This window comes from Pseudopipra pipra, chromosome 12 (genome assembly GCF_036250125.1).
Source record: "Pseudopipra pipra isolate bDixPip1 chromosome 12, bDixPip1.hap1, whole genome shotgun sequence".
In the NCBI taxonomy this organism is placed as follows: Eukaryota; Metazoa; Chordata; class Aves; order Passeriformes; family Pipridae; genus Pseudopipra; species Pseudopipra pipra.
This window is the reverse complement of record NC_087560.1, coordinates 1,572,379-1,591,390: the sequence shown is the minus strand read 5'-3', so window position 1 is coordinate 1,591,390 and position 19,012 is coordinate 1,572,379. Positions and strand designations below refer to the sequence as shown.

Genomic DNA, 19,012 nt, shown 5'->3' with positions numbered 1-19,012 from the left:
GTGCTGTGGGCCACGGGGTCTCCAGCACACACGTGTGTGTATGTGTGTATGTGTGTATGTGTGTGTGTATGTGTGTAAGGGTGTGTGTATGTGTGTATGGGTGTGTGTATGTGTGTGTATGTGTGTATGGGTGTGTGTATGGGTGTGTGTATGTGTGTATGGGTGTGTGTATGTGTGTATGGGTGTGTGTACGTGTGTATGGGTGTATGGGTGTGTGTATGGGTGTGTGTATGTGTGTGTATGGGTGTATGTGTGTGTGTATGGGTGTATGGGTGTATGGGTGTGTGTATGTGTGTATGGGTGTGTGGGTGTGTGTATGGGTGTATGGGTGTATGGGTGTGTGTATGTGTGTATGGGTGTGTGGGTGTGTGTATGGGTGTATGGGTGTGTGTATGGGTGTGTGTATGGGTGTGTGTATGTGTGTATGTGTGTATGTGTGTGTGTATGGCTGTGTGTGTGTATGGGTGTGTGTGTGTGTGTGTGTGTATGGGTGTGTGTATGTGTGTATGGGGGGGTGTGTGTATGGGTGTGTGGGTGTATGGGTGTATGGGTATGTGTATGGGTGTGTGTATGGGTGTGTGTATGTGTGTATGTGTGTATGGGTGTGTGTATGTGTGTATGGATGTGTGTATGTGTGTATGGGTGTGTGTATGTGTGTATGTGTGTATGGGTGTGTGTATGTGTGTATGGATGTGTGTATGTGTGTATGTGTGTATGGGTGTGTGTATGTGTGTATGGATGTGTGTATGTGTGTATGGGTGTATGTGTGTGTGTATGGCTGTGTGTATGTGTGTATGGATGTGTGTATGTGTGTATGGGTGTATGTGTGTGTGTATGGGTGTGTGTATGTGTGTATGTGTGTATGTGTGTGTGTATGGCTGTGTGTGTGTGTATGGGTGTGTGTATGTGTGTATGTGTGTATGTGTGTGTGTATGGCTGTGTGTGTGTGTATGTGTGTGTGTATGTGTGTGTGTATGGGTGTGTGTATGTGTGTATGTGTGTGTGTATGGCTGTGTGTGTGTATGGGTGTGTGTGTGTGTGTGTGTATGGGTGTGTGTATGTGTGTATGGGGGTGTGTGTGTATGGGTGTATGGGTATGTGTATGGGTGTGTGTATGGGTGTGAGTGTGGGTGTGTGGGTGTGTGTGTGTGTATGTGTGTATGTGTGTATGTGTGTGTGTGTGTATGTGTGTGTGTGTGTATGGGTGTGGGTATGTGTGTATGGGTGTGTGCATGGGTGTGTATGTGTGTATGGGTGTATGTGTGTGTGTATGGGTGTGTGTATGGGTGTGTGTATGGGTGTGTGTATGGGTGTATGTGTGTATGGGTGTGTGTATGTGTGTATGGGTGTGTGTATGGGGGTGTGTGTGTGTGTATGTGTGTATGGGTGTGTGTATGGGTGTGTGTGTGTGTGTATGTGTGTGTGTGTGTGTGTATGTGTGTATGGGTGTGTGTATGTGTGTATGGGTGTGTGTATGGGTGTGGGTATGTGTGTATGGGGGTGTGTGTGTATGGGTATGTGTGTATGGGTGTGTGTATGTGTGTATGGGTGTATGGGTATGTGTGTATGGGTGCGTGTGTATGGGTATGTGTGTATGGGTGTGTGTATGTGTGTATGGGTGTGTGCATGTGCCAAACTTGCTGCTGTTTGAGTCCTCCTGGCACCAACAAGCAGGGAGTTGCCAAAAATGGTGCTCCTCGTTTAATGGTTCCCATCTGCTGGGACATTTTTCTTGTCCAAGATGACACTAAGGCAGAGACAGTGGTAGTCAGTGAATGCAGTGGTGGGGAGGTGCAGCTGTGGGGACTGACATCCAGGGCCTGGTCCAGTGGTGACCTGGCAGTGTCAGGGCAGTGAACTTGGAGGTCTTTTCCAACCTACATGGCTATGATTAATTCCTCTCAGGGAACTGCACACGTTACAGAGCTTCTTGCCCATACATCCAGTGCAAGTTCAAGGAATTGTTCCTGTGAGTGCTGTAGGAAAGAGCCTGTGGCTGAAGGAGACTGTTGTGTGGATGTCACCGGGAGGGAAGTGTCCTGCCTGCAGGGGTGGTGTCTGCCACGCTCAGGGCAAAGCTCTTCTGTCACTGATAAACCCTGGAAAAAAGCAGGAAGGCTCCCAGTTCAGGTGAAAATACAACACTAAGAAAGTCCCTGACAGTTTTTAAGAAGTGTTGGCTCTCCTTACACCTTGTAGTCTGTTTAAGGGATGGAGGGGCTTGCTTGGATTTGTGCAACTTTGTGGGTTCTGCTGGGTTCTGTCAGTGTAACTGCATTGCTCTGCAAGACTATTTGGAAATCTCTGCTTAGGGATTTGCTTGGTCAGTTGTGTAACAAATAGTCATTAATACAAAGCTAATGTGTGGTTTTCCTAAAAATACTCCTGCTGAAAACACAGTCTTGCCTATAGCTCTGAACTATCTGAATTTAATGTGTGGAATACAGTGTAAGTGTGGGATGGATATTTAGCCTGTGCTCTGGCAACATCTGTCATGTAAGAACATTATGGTTATTTAGTGGAGATTCTTCATTTAATTTCTCCTAATCTAAGGCGCTGTTTATTTGCTAGGGCAAAAGAATGAGAGGGACTGTCAGTGAGGTTGTACAAAAAAGGAAGAAATGGTTAAAGTTCACCATCTTTACAATTTACATCCTTAAAATAAGAATTTTGTTTGTAATTTTCTAATATTTGTCCAATATTTAATCTCTCATCAGACAAAAAACCAAACAAGGTCAGCACTCTGTGCCAGCAGTCACATGTGGTGCCAGCGCTGAGGAACTGTCTGTGTGTGTGAGAGCCACAACTCTTCCATCTGGCATCAAATTACTGTTAATTTGGAGTTTTCATACAGCTCAGAACTGATCGTTTATAGGAAGATTTGAAACAAGGAGTTGCATGTGCTCAGTTGTCCAGAATGATATTATGGGGAAATGGTTTTTTCAATATCAATCAGAAGTGAGAAGTTAGTATTTTAAATGTGGGCTGACAGCAAGTGCATCTGTAACAGCAGCAGTGTCATTATCTCAGCCTGAAACATGGACACTTGAGTCTTGAATTTTTTTCTTAAATTATTGTTTCTTCTGGAGCAGTTTTGGGCACCAGAAGTTTGATACCAATTTGGAGTCTGCTAAGAATTTTTGATTTGGGAAAAATCTAGAAAGAGCAGGGAATTCTTTTAGCTGTCAGTTGTGCAGATGACAAATAACTCAGGATAGTGGTGATTTCTCTCTTATGAATACTCTGTAACTTTGAAAGAATTACAGTCATTTGTATTCATGTTTTCACAGGTACTACTCTGGTTTTAAAGGTGGGGAGGCTGTCAGCTGCTGAAAAATGAAGTCATAAAATGGCTAGATGATGCAGAAAGTCACTCTCAGAATCAGGAAGCCAGTTGAGTTGCAATGCCTAAAAAAGCCAACTATCTCAGTAAAATAAGGTTGAAACACTTTTTTAAAAAATCTTTTAAAAAATTAAAATTTTTAAATCTGTTTATTTCAAATATATTTGAGCAAAAAGTAAAAAAACTGAGCTGTGGAGAATCTTCTGTGGCTGCTTCTGATATAACCATGTGTGATTCGAGAAGTAATGCTACAGAAACACCTCAGAAATACAACTCTGAAAATTTCTTTCATAGACTTTAGGTACAAGAAACAACCGTGGGTTGTAGGAGATCGAGGTTGGGTTTTTTTCAGTACTGAAACACTTAGGTCAGTCTTGATTCCTGTGACTTTGTTATATACCTGTGGGCTTGAGAACATGATTGATCTAGGCCTGCTGAAAACACCTGGTTTCACAGAGTGGGATCTTTCCTTCTCAAGAAAAGCTGTGAACAAGTCGGGGGAAAACTGGAATCTTACATTAAAAAATCACGTTGTCATATTTGAAGCTGAGGATTTTTTTGGTTGGGGGGGGGGGGGATCATAATTATGGAAAGCTTCCTTGTCCTGACATGCCTAGTGGATGTTGTCCTTGGTCCATGCTACCCTGGCACGTAATGTCATTTTTTCCTGAGTGAACTATAAGCATTAATGTCCCCTAACAATTTTGGAAACAAAATATTGGAATTACTTGGAGTACTTTCAGTAGTGTGTGCTGGTCATCATTAGCAGCTCTTCTGTCCTAGGCAAGGACACTGGTTTGCAACATCATTTTGTTTGATTAAATTCCCTTAAGTGGTGTTTGCAGCACTTGTGTGTGTGTTGTGTCACCTCGGTCACCGTAAACAATGGCCCCCAAAGATCACAGAACTCCTTCAAGCCAGAGATCTGCACAGGCTTTAACAGAAACCATTATTAAAGTTTCTGAAAGGATGAGCTCCTTTCTGAATACACTCAAATGTATTATTCTGCCTTGGTAGGTTCTCTGCAAGTGCCCGAGTGTTGCATATAATATTCCACCACAATTGCTACCTTTGTGTGGTGGCAGTAACAAAGAAGTGGAGTGACAGGATGAAACACAGTGGGATCCAAGGTTGTGATATATTTTCTTTTTGATTTTACACAATATGTCAGGCAGGAGGCTTAGTTTAAAATTTTAACTTCTTTTTTTTTCCCCCCAAGATTTCCAATCCATCCTAAAATGTCTAAGTTGCAAAACGTGCTGGAGCCATAATGCTGGCTTGAGGGGAGGGGAGAAAAAAGTGGGAAAAAAATAAATGTATTGATACACACCCCCACATGAGCAAAGCATCGTATACACAGGGCATCTACCGAGATTTACAGCTGTCAGGGCAGTGTTAATCACCTGATTTGGGCACAAAAGGCACAGCAAAGGGAAGCACTGGTGCTTTACAGAGGTCCCAGAGATTAGTGCTGAGCTCTGCCGGTAATACCTGTGTTTATCCTCACAAACTTCTGAGGAAGAGTTTTCTTGGAGGTTTAAGAAAATTGCACTCAAGAATATCCTCCTTTGATATTTTGCAGAGTAATGTATTCTGCCAGACAGGGGACTTTTTACTTATCTTTCTGCACATCAAAGTGTGTTTTCCCCTTGAAATGTGGGAAGTTGACAACTGTACAACAGCAGCAGGGATCTGGGTTCACAGAGTAAGCAGTGTTTCATTATGCTGCTTTATTTGGATGGGCAACTGTGAGAAATAGCTTATGATGTATAAAATATCTGAGTCTCTTTTTGTACTTGAAGACATTGTTATCTCTATTTGAAGTTGGCTAGTGAAGGTCAGTCAGGCTAACTGCTTGCAAAAGAATATCCTGTCTCTGTTGGCAGATACTCTTTTCAAAGTTCATTGCATCCAGCAGGCTATTTTTGTAAATACCACCCATCATGGCAAATTACAGGCCGGTGGTGGGGGGGGAGAGGGGGTGGTGGATGAAGTCCTTTCATTGTGCAGAAATCGATTGTCGTTGCCCAGAGCATTGCATGGCAATGGCAGGGATGAAAAGTGTGAGCTGTTAATTTGTTTGAGATTTGGTGTTGATCAGGAATGTCAGATTGCACTGCGGAAGTGATACATTCTGTGATAACTGTAATACTGAAACTTTCACTCACTGATAACCATGGCACTGATAGATTGTGGTATTTTCATGACATTTCCTTTGCTTTACTTTGAAGTCTGGCTGGTTAAGTCAGGAAGTCTTTCTGTATTAGCAACACTGAAGCTATAGTGTTGTTTCTTCCTCTCTTTCTGCTTTTTTTGCATTTGTTGTTAATGAGAATGGAAAGCTGGCTGTGTAGGACAGTGCTAATAGTGGCGACTGGTCACATATTTCTCCAGTCTATCACATTTGGGAATGAAGCCCATTAAAAAATGGGATTTTATATGAAGTAACATTTTGAAAGGAATCAGTAGGTTCTTTATGCTCTACTCATTAAAAATAAATATTTGTCTTTCAGTGGTGTATTGGGTTTAGATCTCATTAAATAGTGTCTACTCAAATCTACTTAAACTGGTGGTCCAGTCCCAGAAACATTTACAAATGAGAGCAATCCCAGTTGGGAAGAAAATTACTTGGTGTATGTTGAACTTGCAGAATTAGTTTCATAGGAGATCCTGTTGTTTTCAAAAGAACTGACGAGTTGTCTGCATAAAACTTTTTGGATGCAGCTCATAGGAAAGGCATTCAAACATACACACGAGTGGGATGCAGCCCTGGCACAGAGAGAGACAGAGATCTTGTAACTCCCCTTTTTTTACATTAAGTGGTTTTCAGACTGATTTTTTTTTCCACAATACACTCATTTCTAGGATATTATTATCTACCTTGAATGTTCTGAATAGCAGAGTCATTGGCTTCCTGCATTAAAACTAAAACTGATGGCAGTGTTGCATACTCAATATTTATATTTAAAGCACTCGTTATAATGTATCTAATTTAGGTAACTGTTTGGATATGCTGTTACATTTTTTGCTCAGTTTTTCTAGTCACTAAGAGTTACCTGTGTGGAAGGGAAGGCTTCTTAAAAAATTCATAACTTGCTTTAACATCAGTGAAGGTTCCTGATTAATTTAAACCTAATCCTGTTGAACTCACTGGCAACATTTATCCTTGTTCCACCAGATTGCAGTTAGTTACTTTAAAACCACAGCTCAAAGCAAAATGCTTTGCTTTCGATGCAACCACCAGTGGAATGATGAAGAAGATGCAAAAATACCTACCTCTAAGCTGCTGTTTTAAAAGGTTATCTAAAAATATCTGCATAAAACAGCTAAAAGGTCTTACGAGATAGTAATCGGTAATTATTGTGGAAACATCTGATTGGAAAAACCCACGACACGTCTCACATCAAAAAAAAAAAAAAATAGGTAGAAAAATCTAAGCACTGATATTTCCATGAGTGTTTCATGTAGCAGGGGAAGGAGGCCCTCAGTCAGCGAATACAGCTAAGTCTGTTTTGTGCTGTGGCAAATCCCATTGTGAAGAGGCTGTGAGTAATCAGAAGTGACAGCATAAGCACTTTCTGTTCAAAGTGATTTTACAGAGAGCATTATTTTCTGAGAAAAGCACACATATGGCTCCCATAATGCTGAAAGAGCACTGCTGTATCCATTTATTAGCACGAGCGTTGGGAGAGGAAGTTTTGCAAATGGTGTTTGGATTTAAGACCTTTTTCTCTGCGTTTCCATTCCCTAAAACCTCCTTAAAATCGTAGGAATTGGCCAGCTAGGCAAGGGTGGGGTGAGTGTGTCTGCCCAGGGGTGTCAGGGCAGTTTGTGAGGGTGAAGCTGCTGTCAGGAGCTGGACGTGCTGCTCAGTGGTGACTCGAGCAGTCAAACAGCAGCACAAATGCTCTTCCTTGGAGGAAGAGCCAATATTCCAGCAGCAGCTTTCATTTCAAATTCAAAGGGTGAGGCAGAGATTCAGGAAAACCTACAGAGAGGTTTTTGCACTGGTATCAAAGGGTGCACAGGTATTGCTGGTGCATTTTGATGGAGGTGCTTCAGATGCCTCTGACCCTCTCCTTGCCCTGGGCTTTTGTTCCTGTCACAGTGTCAGCTCTGAGTGACACCCCCTGTCCTGTCCTGTCCTGTCCTGTCCCCTGCTCTGAGTAAGGATTGCACTGCAATGAAAAGCCAAGAAACCTTGCTCTTACAAATTACCAGTTTAAAGGATGAATTTGCCCCCCTTAGCAGCTAGTTATCTAACTGAAAGGTTTTGTTTTTGTTATGCTTATTTTTCTTTTGTTCTCAGTGCTTACCTTGGCTCTGCACTTTGTGGCTATAATTTTAATTCTGTGCATGAGGAATCTGCACGTTTGGCCAGGACCTTTCTATTTAAATTAATCCATATACATAATCAAGTTCTAGTATGCTGATTTTTGTAAATTGCTTACCAGTGTCTCACATTTACAAAATTGCCCAGAGGAACTATCAGAACTTCTCTTCCCAAAGCCTGGAGCCTCTCAGCTTTTCAGGGAAAAGAAAACTTCCAGTGCTCACACTTGTCGAGCCTGGTAGTTCCAAACCAAAAGGCCAATAGCTACACAAATGCAATTTTTAAAAAAATCCTCATGACAATTATGTCAAACTTGATGGCTGCCTGTTTGAGGTTGGCTTTAGGGGTTTCTGGATCTATCAAAAACATTAATAGTTTGAAAACTGTTGGCTTTGGAAGTTGGCTCTAAATTTGCAAATAAGGTACCTATGTTTTTATTGATTGTTGAAACTCACTGCCTCCCCGAGATGTTCCACAACCAAGAAGCCTGAAATAAAAGCCTTTTTTTTTTCCATAGTAATTTGTTTTGGAAGAGGTGGTAGAAGGAATTGGAGGGTAGCAGAGGAGATTCAGGTCTCTCTGTCTTTCATGAGCAGTAAGCCAAACAATTCCAATTCTAAAATTTCATTACAGGCCTTAATCACAAATGAAATGTTTCAAATACTTGTACTGCTTCCAGTAACCTCTTTCTCTTCTCATAAAATTCCCCCCAAGGAGAGTGAAGCTTAAATACTGAGGGGTCTGAGTACGTCACCAGTTATCTACTAAAGTGGAGACAATATTGTTTGTATTCAAGCATGAATTCCAATGACATTTAACAGAGTTAATTTTATCTCTGTTTGGTATTATGAATTTTGCCTCATTCTGTTCACTCTGTTGCTTTCTTTAAAATGCCTCTCCAGTTTCACTGGCACTGGCCCATCGCTGGTGGTTGCCGCCACATGCCTGTCTAGCATGAAAACATCTTTATTACTGCAGAAATTATGTATTTAACAGCTCGGAGATACTTGCATCTGGCTTGGAATTATGGCAGTAATACTCACGTTGAGAGAGCTGTTCATTTGGATTTAATGAGCATAAGCTACAGCTTGCCATCAAGGAACTACTCCAACTTAATAACAGGAATTGTTGCGCCGCTCAAATCCGTTCTGTCTGGGTGGTTTAATGGGCACCACCTAATATGAGTGTGGGAAAATCCTGAACCGTGGAAAATAAAAGGGGGCTTCCATATAGTGCTGCTGATATCTTCTTGGTGCATCAGCCTCAGCTGTAAAGCAGCAGCACAGACAGTGAGATGGGTATCTACTGTTGAAACCTTTATAGGTGAGGTATGAGGAGAAAATATACCATTAAAGTCTGCACTCAGAGAGGGGAGATCCTTCCACCTTCAATGCACAAATCATGGCAATTTTCATTCCTCTTTTAGAGTGGCTGCTGTGTGTCTGATAAAATAGATTAATGGTGAAATACATGTCAAAAGAATTTATCCAGTGGTGGCTTTGCTAACGTTGGTGTTGTTTCTTCCCTACAGGTATTTCTGTAACAAAGAAGACTCATACATGTAAGTAATATCTTTTGATTTGGCCTTCTCTTAGGAATGGAGTTTGTTAGGCTGTGCTGTGGTGCTCAGACTAGTAGGTGTTGGGCTGGTCTGAGAAGGCTCCATTTTAAAAATGCTGGTGGGTTTTCTGCTTTAGGGTGGTTTCAGTCCTCAGCCAAAATGTTGTCGGAGATACAATGTGTGTGTGTGTTACTGGCACGTGTGTGAAGTCAGAGGGCAGGAAAAGAAAGCTGTGAGGAAAGGCAGAATTCCTGGCTCTGGTCTATATACCTTACAGCTGATAATTAACACGTCCAGAAAATACAGATGAGAATGGTTATGTTTTTATGTCTGATATATATGCAGTATGATTCAAGCTAAAATATATTATTGAACTGAAAGCCTTCTGTCCCTTCCTATGCATGAGTCTGTAAGATAAATCATTCAGTGCTTGTGCTGAAGGAGCTGGATGGAAACGAGGAGGTTATTGTTTTGCTCTCAACCTTATAAACAAACAGTCCTCAGAAGTGGCAGCCTTGGAAATGTCTGTGGATGTGGGCATTTACTTACATATACATTTATTCCAAATCTTCTTCAAAGACATCATTACTGGAGATCAACTCTCATCTCCCCTGCAGCGAGTTAAAAGCACAGTTCCAAGAAAATGTTACGATTTGTAGCTGGACACACGTTGAGATGCTTTGGATGCCGTGGAGGTTTGGAAATCTGGTAGTGCAAGAACTGTACTTGCCCAGGATCTGAAACAGAAGTAGGCAAAACTGAGGCTATTAATTCATGGAAGCCCCCTAACAAAACAGGTGGTAGGCTGCACAAAATTTACAAATATATATGTATTTTAACAGGATCATGCATTTGAAGTATGTTCATTGCAGCTTCCAGGGTTAAAGGGGTGGTGCAAAGTATCTTACATGGTTTTTATTCTTATTTCATTCCTGGTTTTATAATATTCACGTAATGAAAAATGTGACTTGAGATTATGAATTCTCACTGCACAGAGTTACAAAATTGATTTAAGAACTTCAAATGAGAAATTTGATTTGTATGAGTATTGAAGCAAACTCTAAATGCCTCAGACTTTTAGATCATGATGGTCCTGCTCTGCTTAGGTGGGTTTGCTGCTTAAAGTGTTCTTAGGGTCAGATCCTCTTTGGCTGAAGGCATATGAGGTTTCCATTGCACTTAGTGAGAGCTACAGGCAGGAGTCTGGGCGTGGAGTTTGACACTTCCTTGTGTTTTTGGTGAATATTTGAGCTGCTGGGACTGGGGACTGAAGTGCTCTGTTACCCACAGGCCAGGCACTGCACACACAGCTCCCTTGCACAGCCTTGCCTTGAGCTCAGCCCTGGCCTGGAGCACCCTCTCTAGAGCTGGGGAGCAGTTTGGGGGTTGTACCAGCCCAGTCCTGGCCTCTCCTGTTGGAGGCTGATGCTGTACGTGGTGGTTTGTGCCATTCCCCCGGGAAATCACCTGCAAACAGCCTGTGCTGTGCACAGCAGTGCCAGGACTGACCTGCTGCAGGAGCCCCAGCTCCAGTTCCAGCACGGATCCTTTCCTAGGGAAGGTCAAATAGCAAGCACAGCCCTAAAGGGGGTAGGAAATGCATCTGAAGCCAGGCCAGGCTGCTGGGCTGTGGTGGTGCTGGTGGGCTCTGGTGGTGTTGGGCTGTGGTGATGCTGGTGGGCTGTGGTGGTGTTGGGTTGTGGTGGTGTTGGGCTGTGGTGGTGCTGAGGGGCTGTGGTGGTGTTGGGTTGTGGTGGTGTTGGGGTGTGGTGGTGTTGGGCTGTGGTGGTGTTGGGCTGTGGTGGTGCTGGTGGGCTGTGGTGGTGTTGGGATGTGGTGGTGTTGGGGTGTGGTGGTGCTGGTGGGCTGTGGTGGTGTTGGGGTGTGGTGGTGCTGAGGGGCTCTGGTGGTGTTGGGGTGTGGTGGTGCTGGTGGGCTGTGGTGGTGTTGGGGTGTGGTGGTGCTGAGGGGCTCTGGTGGTGTTGGGGTGTGGTGGTGTTGGGCTGTGGTGGTGTTGGGGTGTGGTGGTGCTGAGGGGCTCTGGTGGTGTTGGGGTGTGGTGGTGCTGAGGGGCTGTGGTGGTGTTGGGCTGTGGTGATGCTGGTGGGCTGTGGTGGTGTTGGGGTGTGGTGGTGCTGGTGGGCTGTGGAGGTGTTGGGCTGTGGTGGTGCTGGTGGGCTGTTGTGGTGGTGTTGGGCTGTGGTGGTGTTGGGCTGTGGTGGTGTTGGGCTGTGGTGGTGTTGGGCTGTGGTGGTGCTGAGGGGCTGTTGTGGTGGTGTTGGGGTGTGGTGGTGCTGGTGGGCTGTGGTGGTGTTGGGCTGTGGTGGTGTTGGGCTGTGGTGGTGTTGGGCTGTGGTGGTGGTGTTGGGCTGTGGTGGTGGTGTTGGGCTGTGGTGGTGCTGAGGGGCTGTTGTGGTGGTGTTGGGGTGTGGTGGTGTTGGGCTGTGGTGGTGCTGGTGGGCTGTTTTGGTGGTGTGTGTCTCCGCTGAAGTCGTTCCAGGCCTCTGATGAAGAAAAGATGTATTCATTGACTCCTCACCACACACCTCCAGAGCAGGCAGAAATTAGGGACCAGTGTCTTTGGCGTTGAGAACTCTGTGCTTTTCTAAGAGAGCTGTCAAGGAGTAATTCCCTGATTTGTTAATCAGTTGTCATGAGATTGCTGAAGCATGAACAGAAAAGTTGCCTGAATAATGGGAAGATAAGCTTGCCCATTAAGAAGGGATTAAAATAGAAGGAGCAATATGCTGTTATTGGCATGATGAAAATGCAAGCTACGTTTGCAGGCAAATATGTATGAGGCTTCATTCAGTTTTGGTTGAGGTTCTTTTAGAATTCATTCCTGTTATGACAAATTCTCACAGAGCAGGAATTAATGTAAATCGTGCATCTTTGGCACTTCAGCATTATGCACAATAAACATGTTGTTCCATTGTTGCAAGAAGTAGGGGAAAAAATCAGAGTTTTGGAATGATTCGGGAAAACAAAATTATATAAGCACCTAAATGCAAAAATTACAATTAAAATCTCAGTTGTTAACAACTACAAATGACTGGGAAAGAGAGTCTGTGTATCAAGACAATCTAGAGTTTGCCTATCACCTTGTACCTGTGTATTTAACTTAGCCAAATTGTTACACAGAGTAGGATTTGTGCAAAAAAATTTCAAAAAGCATTCTTGTAAACTCTTTGTGTATTGTATATACATTGCCTGCACTGATGTTTAGAAATATGGATGGAGTTGTCTTATTCCAAATTTATATGTGGCATATGAGGGTGTTGACTGACTGTAAACTGCCACTTATTTCTAATGACCTTTTGATTTAATTAGGGAGGAAGAAATGGAGTGGAGAAAATGAGTGGAGAAGTGAAAAAAAATCAGTGGAGAAAAAATATTTTTTAATATAAATGCCAGAAAGTTTGATACATGATAAGTTTCAAACATTAATCCCTTTCAGACTTCAACTAACAGCTATTTTAATTTTGCAGGTTTTGAAATTGGTGGTGACCTGTCTCCACAACTTAGTTGTTCCTGGGTTTATTGTTTGAGTTTTGGGATATGTTTTAGCCCCTTCTCAGCATTAGTCTGTGACAAGTGTCCTGAAATGGAACTCCTGTGCTGCTCACAGGTGCTCAGGCCCTTTCTGAATCCAACAGCAGTCCAGTATCTGCACACCTACAGTGCTGAAGAAATGCAGCTCTTCCATAATGCAGCTGTCTCAATAAAATCTGAGAGGTTTTCATCCTTCTTGCTACAACTAATTCTATTTCATTGGCTGCTTCTCCACATTCTGTCTTTGTCAGAGTCTAAACATCACAAAACCTGCCACTTTTAAACAAGGAGCCTGATATTCTGCCAAACAGCTCTGAGGGGATAAATGTTATCCACCCCAAAATGCAGTTCTTTTCTTAGTTAAAGTTTAGGATTAAACAGGCTTTTGAAGTTAAAATTCATGCCTTCTGTGTGTTTGTAGCACTATTCTCTTGGGCTCACATGGCTATTTGTTAGGGTAACCTTCACTTTAGATAAGATGTGCTCTTAACTGTCAGATGGTAGAGGACAAGTCCTGTCTCAGCTTCCATTCAAAGTGGGACTTCTGGTCTTTCAGTTCTTTTTTGACTCAAGAATGATATGACTGACTTTTAGATTCTTCTCTGATCATTTAATTTACACTAATATTTGTAATAGAACCCTCTTCCTCCCGTGTTTCATGCCCTGAATAGAAAAGTGCTCCAAGTGAATGGTGACTTTGATGCACAACTTCAGCCTTTTGCAGGTTCAGAGAGGCATCATGGTGTCAGTGATGACAAGGATCTGAAATTCTGTGAAACAAAAGGCTGCAGAGGACCTGCATTTAGTGTTTACTGCCTTGGGGTTAGGCTCAGTCCTGAGATGTGTAGTGTTTAGTTTCTGACATCTTTAATCTTGCCATACTTCATACAATTAGTTTCATGGCCTCCACCAGACCGTTGTGACTCACAACTATCAAGTCATTCACCTTATTTTTCTTCAGATCATTTTTATATCCTGGGCACTGACTTTCTAAATTGAGTTTGACTTGGCTGGCTGTCAAAGTAAGGGCTGGTTTCCTGCAGATGTATCCAGAGGGTGAATGTTGTAATGACTCCACGATGTCATGGAACCTCCTTTCTCTCTGAATTGTGAAGAGCACAGTTAGGAGCTTCAGAGGAGTTTGATTGCATAGCTGGAGCTCATATCTGCATGGAGGTCCAGGGACATTAACTTGCTTACCTGGCATTTGTAAGGTAGGACAAAATGCACAGATTTTACAAGCCTTCCATTCACACCAAGGAGCTCCTCCCATCCTTTGGAATGTTGTTCCACAGCAGAAGAGACTCGGGAGCCCCAGTTCCTGGTGACACCCCCCTGTCAGTTCAGAGATGGGGACCTGAGGGGCTGCTCTCACCTGCACCACAACAACCAGGTGCTGTTCAAACTCAGGGCTGCTCCTTGGGTTTATCTTTCCAGCGATAGTGTGGACAGTGACCCTGAGCTGAGTCCCAAAGTGACAACTGTTCCATGCACTGCCCCTGAATTATCACCATTTGGAGAGAAAGGGCATGTTTCTTTGGGCAGTCGTGATGCTGGATAGCTGAGAACTTCAGTTTCTACACCTGCACCAGCTCACCCCTCAGGGAAATTTAAGATTAAGACCTACCAACCCAGTCTGTTCTCTCGTGCCTTTATTATAAGGATTCCCACTGTTGGTAATGGAACTTTTTAGTTGTGATACTTTGCCACTGTTCTTTCCTAAATCTCTGGCTCAAGAGAGTCAGACATTAAAGACTACAGCAAGATGGTGTCCAAAGTGTGCACCTCATCCTCAGACCATGGCAGTCTGCTCAGTGGAGCTGTTGGAAGTTCAGCTTCATCTCAAACATATATTTATGGAATAGTTTGCATTGCTTCCCAAGGTAGAACAAGGCCAGCTCAGCTCTAGGTTTTCAGTTCCTGGACAGGTCTGTGTGGACTGTCCTGTTCCAGCATGTTACCCCTCCTTGGTACCTGCTCTCTGAACTGCCACAGACTTTGACACTTAATTCTTTATTTCGTGTCCCTGCCTTGTAACCCAGGACAGTGGCACAAAAGTGTTGTTGATTGTGCTCTGTAGGTTGTATTGTGGTAGTACAACAGCAAGAGGATCACCATGAGTGACCTGTGGACTAATTTTGTTCATCTTTTATTATCTGTTTGCTTGTAATGCAAATAGATGTACTTGGGTATAACGTTCAGCACAGTGCATTTTATATATTCAGAACCCAAGGTATATCCAGATTTAACAGAAAACACTCATATCAAAACCCTCTGTAGACTAAGACTCCTTCGTAACTCTAAGATATTTGCCCTTTATTTGAGACTTGGGAATTTCTCTGCTTTTTGTAATTTACCAAGATAGTTATTCTAGAATAATTTTTCCTAACCAGTTGTGTCAGTAGTCATCTCTGTGTGAATTCCTTAACTTTGGGTGAAATGCTCCTTACTTATACTGAAATTAGCCTTTCAGTTAATTTCTGGCAGACGAGAAATGTTTCCAAAGCCAGGCACTGATTTTAATGACATGAGCTGGAAAGTGGGAACTGTGTGCTCATAATTTTTAACACTAAATAAAACCAATTGCAGGAAGAACTGGCAGCTTTGGTGGCAAAGGTGGAAGTAAACCCATCCCTTCTGCTATCTGAGATCCCACACCAAGCTCTGGGACTATCCCTACACTCACCTTGTGTTTGTCTAGAGATATATCCTGACTCAGGGAACTTTGGTGAGTGCACAGTAACTCTGGGCTAAGTTCAAGTTTTTGACTCTAGGCAGGTGCTAAGAAGGGCACATCCCTTGTTAAAAATGAGGAGGCAGCTTTGGGGCAGAAGACAGCTCTTCAGCTGCTCAGATGTCCAGATATCCCAGGACTCCTGCTCACAAAGTTCTACAAGCATATTAAGGTTTGCAGCTTAATGGAACCCAAGACCTAGATTTCTCTTTTTCTCTGATTTTACTTTCCTTCCATATTACATTTATAGTCACTGCTAAAGATTTCTCACCATTTTCTAGGTACTTTCCTTAATTGTATTAAAGGGAAAACCACTATGATTTTTTTTCTGATCTGATTTATAATTACTTACCTATTATGCATTGTGCTGTTGACTTCCCCTTGTGTTTCATATGTCTGCTAAAGTAAGTAAACGTTGCTTTTCCCTCACAAAACAGGAGCCTTCAGGAAGCTGATGGTTAACGGGATCTGCTGTTAGTACCAAGGCCTAAAGAGAACAGGTGAAAACTAAACCCTGTCCCCTGAGGCCAGTAAAATAGCTGTTTGGTCCCCTGTGTGTAACCTCCTAATAACTTTACTGGGCAGCCTTAAGATCCCTTGGGGGCTTCTCTGCAAGAGCACTCCCTCTCTTTGTTCAGATTGCTTATTAAAAATGATTTTATAATGAAGTTGCCTCAAATAGCTGCTACTTTTCTACTTGTCCTTGAAGCACTGTTTGCCCTGGTGAAGAATCTGAAGACAGCTATCTAGGGCTTTCCTCTTGTTCAAAACTTTTGCTGAACTACTGCTACACTTTTTTTTATTCTTTTTTCCTGTGAGCCAAAGGAAGGCTCTTCAGCAGCAGCTCGACATTGTGCCTTTAATTCTGCTTTGAAGCCCTCCCTGTGAAAAGTTTGGTTTGGTTGCCACACAAACCACTGTGTCAGTGACTTGTTTGTTTTCTGAGAGAGAATGAATGTTCCCCTCTTGTTGTGTGGTCAGTTGTCGAGTACAGGGGCAGAGGTGAAGGCACTGTCAGATAATGAGGAGAGGAGGGAATATTGGTAAATTCAGAAAGCATTCCTGGCTGGCTTGGGAGAAGGAGGACACAGAATGGCAGTGCTGCCTGTGAAGGTGTGACCTCCACGACGTGGCTGGGGGGGGTCTGGGCCTGCTCTGGTTCTTCCCGGGAGGTTCATGGCAGTGAAACATTTCCTCTGTCAGAGTTCTGATCTCTGGGAGAGAGCCCAGCCCTTTGCCTGTGGGGAAGCAGCTGTGGGTGAAGCATCAGGAGAACCTTTTTATTGATGTCTGGTTTGTGTCCTCCCAGAGTAACTGGGCAGAGGTGGCACAAACCTGGTGCCTCTCATCTCCTCTGAGCTGCCCAAGGGCTTGGCACCCGCCTGGGCCCCCAGCCTGTGGCACAGTTGGGAGGAACAGTTCCTTTTCTCCAAGGCAATTAAATGCACTGCCCTGGAAGTCCCTGGGGAACTCTGTCTATTAGCTGCACTTGGAGATAATATCAGGTCTCTTCTCTGGTTCTGTTCTGAGTATATGGAGCAGCTTCCATCTACATGGGATTTTTGGCTGTGACCATTAATTATGGACTTACTTTACTGTGAGTTTTTGTGGTAAATACCCTAAGACAGGGTTTTCTGTGCCTTTACAGTGAAGTAGCATGCAAACTAGAGAAAGGGCAAAACTGCAGACTGGTTGAAAATTAATTTTGACAAGTGAAGACCGATAAGCATTTGCAAAATGTTAATCATTGTGTGAAAATGTATATATGTGTATGTGTGTATGTTGGTTTATGGTTCAGATACTTCTAAACTGGAAATCAATAAATTCCAGTTCTTTTAACACTTCATTTCTTTCTGTAGTCTGTCCTGTGGAAGAATATAAGATGGGCAGAGACATTCTCTTTGATGTTTAAAAATTTGGAGGCCCGTGTTTAAGGAATGATGAAGAGTTAGGAAGAGCACTGGGGGGTTTCTGACATTAGGGATCTAAACTCTGTCAGTGTGGTTGATGGATATTGAGATTGTGGACATGACTCTAAATTTAAACTGTTGGTGGGGGCAGGCAGCACAGACATTGTGAATGTCTGGAGTGTTCTGTTATACCTTCTATTCCATAGAAGTTGTTCTTACACCTTTTGTACCCTTCCTTTTTCTATTTATTAATTCCTCGGGCTGTTCATCTGATGTAAGAAATATAGTAGATTGTGTCATGAACACTTCTTGTGCCTTTGCAAGGCACGTGAGCAGAAAGGGCACAGGATTGATCTGAATCCCACTGCAGCTGCTGGAATGGATCCTTTTGGCTGAAACGTGCTTTCATCAGCCCTGATAACATAACCCCTTCTCTGTGGTGATTTTTAAAGTCTCCTGTCTTTACTACTCTCTCAGCTGTTATGTGAAGGTTATGTTTCCACCTGGATAAGAACAGCTCTCCCCAATTTTGGTGTGGTCATTGGTCAGAGAAGAGCCCTGTGTTATGGGCTCAGTCCAAGCTTCAAATACGTGATGCTCTCCACACTGTAAGACTTCAGTCCGACTCTGAGAGCAGTAGAAGTTCCTCTTTTTGGTCATGAAGTTAATTATTTGTGTTAAGTCTTTTTTTTTTTTTTTTTAGTGTCTTGGGCACCAGAAAACTGGCAGATGGGAATTCTCCAAATCTACTTTTGCATTCTGCATATTTTCCAATACAAACAATCTGAAAGCAAATAGGAAGTGTTACTGCTCATGACTTTCTTCTTTAATATGTGGGTTGCATATTTTGGCTCTGGATAGTCTGAGTCTAACCAGCTCTAACTACACATACAGAGAAATAGTTTGACTACATCCTTTGCAATAGCTTCCTAAGAAATAATTACCCTTACCAAACAAGGCTTGTGCAAGACTCACTCAGTTTGATTTGAACAGTTCCTTGAAGTCACCTCAATCTTTATAGAAAGGTGAGTCTTTATGAATGGATTGCTACCAAATACAGCCAAGTGTTGGGATTAAATTTGGGTTAAAATTAGGATTAAAACATTATCTTTAGGCCTGGTGGCCCATTTGTTCAAAGATCGAAAGTCCAAGTGTTTTCCTGATGTAGGTGGTTTATTCCTATGTATCACTGCCACCTTTTTCCACACGTGGAGAAGAATCTGTCCATGGAGCTTTCTGCTCACATTCATTTCACCTCATGACACTGTTTATTATAACACAATACTGCATTTTGTTGTAGTAAGGCTGAATTCTAATGATTCTAGAGCAAGCTTAGTCATAGGGACTTCTCCAAGGTTGGTATCTGAACCAAAAAAAGCACATTTTATTATCTGAATTTTGAATCCAGGGACTGATTCCATCATTCCTAATAGACTAATTTATTTGACAGTGCATTGCTAGGCTTGTGCACTTGCCATCCTGACACAGCTATTGAACCTGAAAAGGGCTTTTTAATGTATGTTGATGGTTAACCTTATTAGGACTGTAAAATATTGGAAGTTTTGCAGCCTTTCTCTGA

General features: G+C 42.8%; 1 protein-coding gene across 2 annotated transcripts in view; it reads left to right on the top strand.

The window, feature by feature from the left end:
- Positions 1 to 19,012, top strand: part of RORA (RAR related orphan receptor A) — a 396,584-nt gene that overhangs the window by 269,322 nt on the left and 108,250 nt on the right. For both annotated transcript variants that reach the window (XM_064668337.1, XM_064668334.1), the window contains exon 4: positions 9,208 to 9,237. In XM_064668337.1, the coding sequence (XP_064524407.1) occupies positions 9,208 to 9,237 (30 nt within the window). The remainder of the gene's footprint in view (positions 1 to 9,207; positions 9,238 to 19,012) is intronic.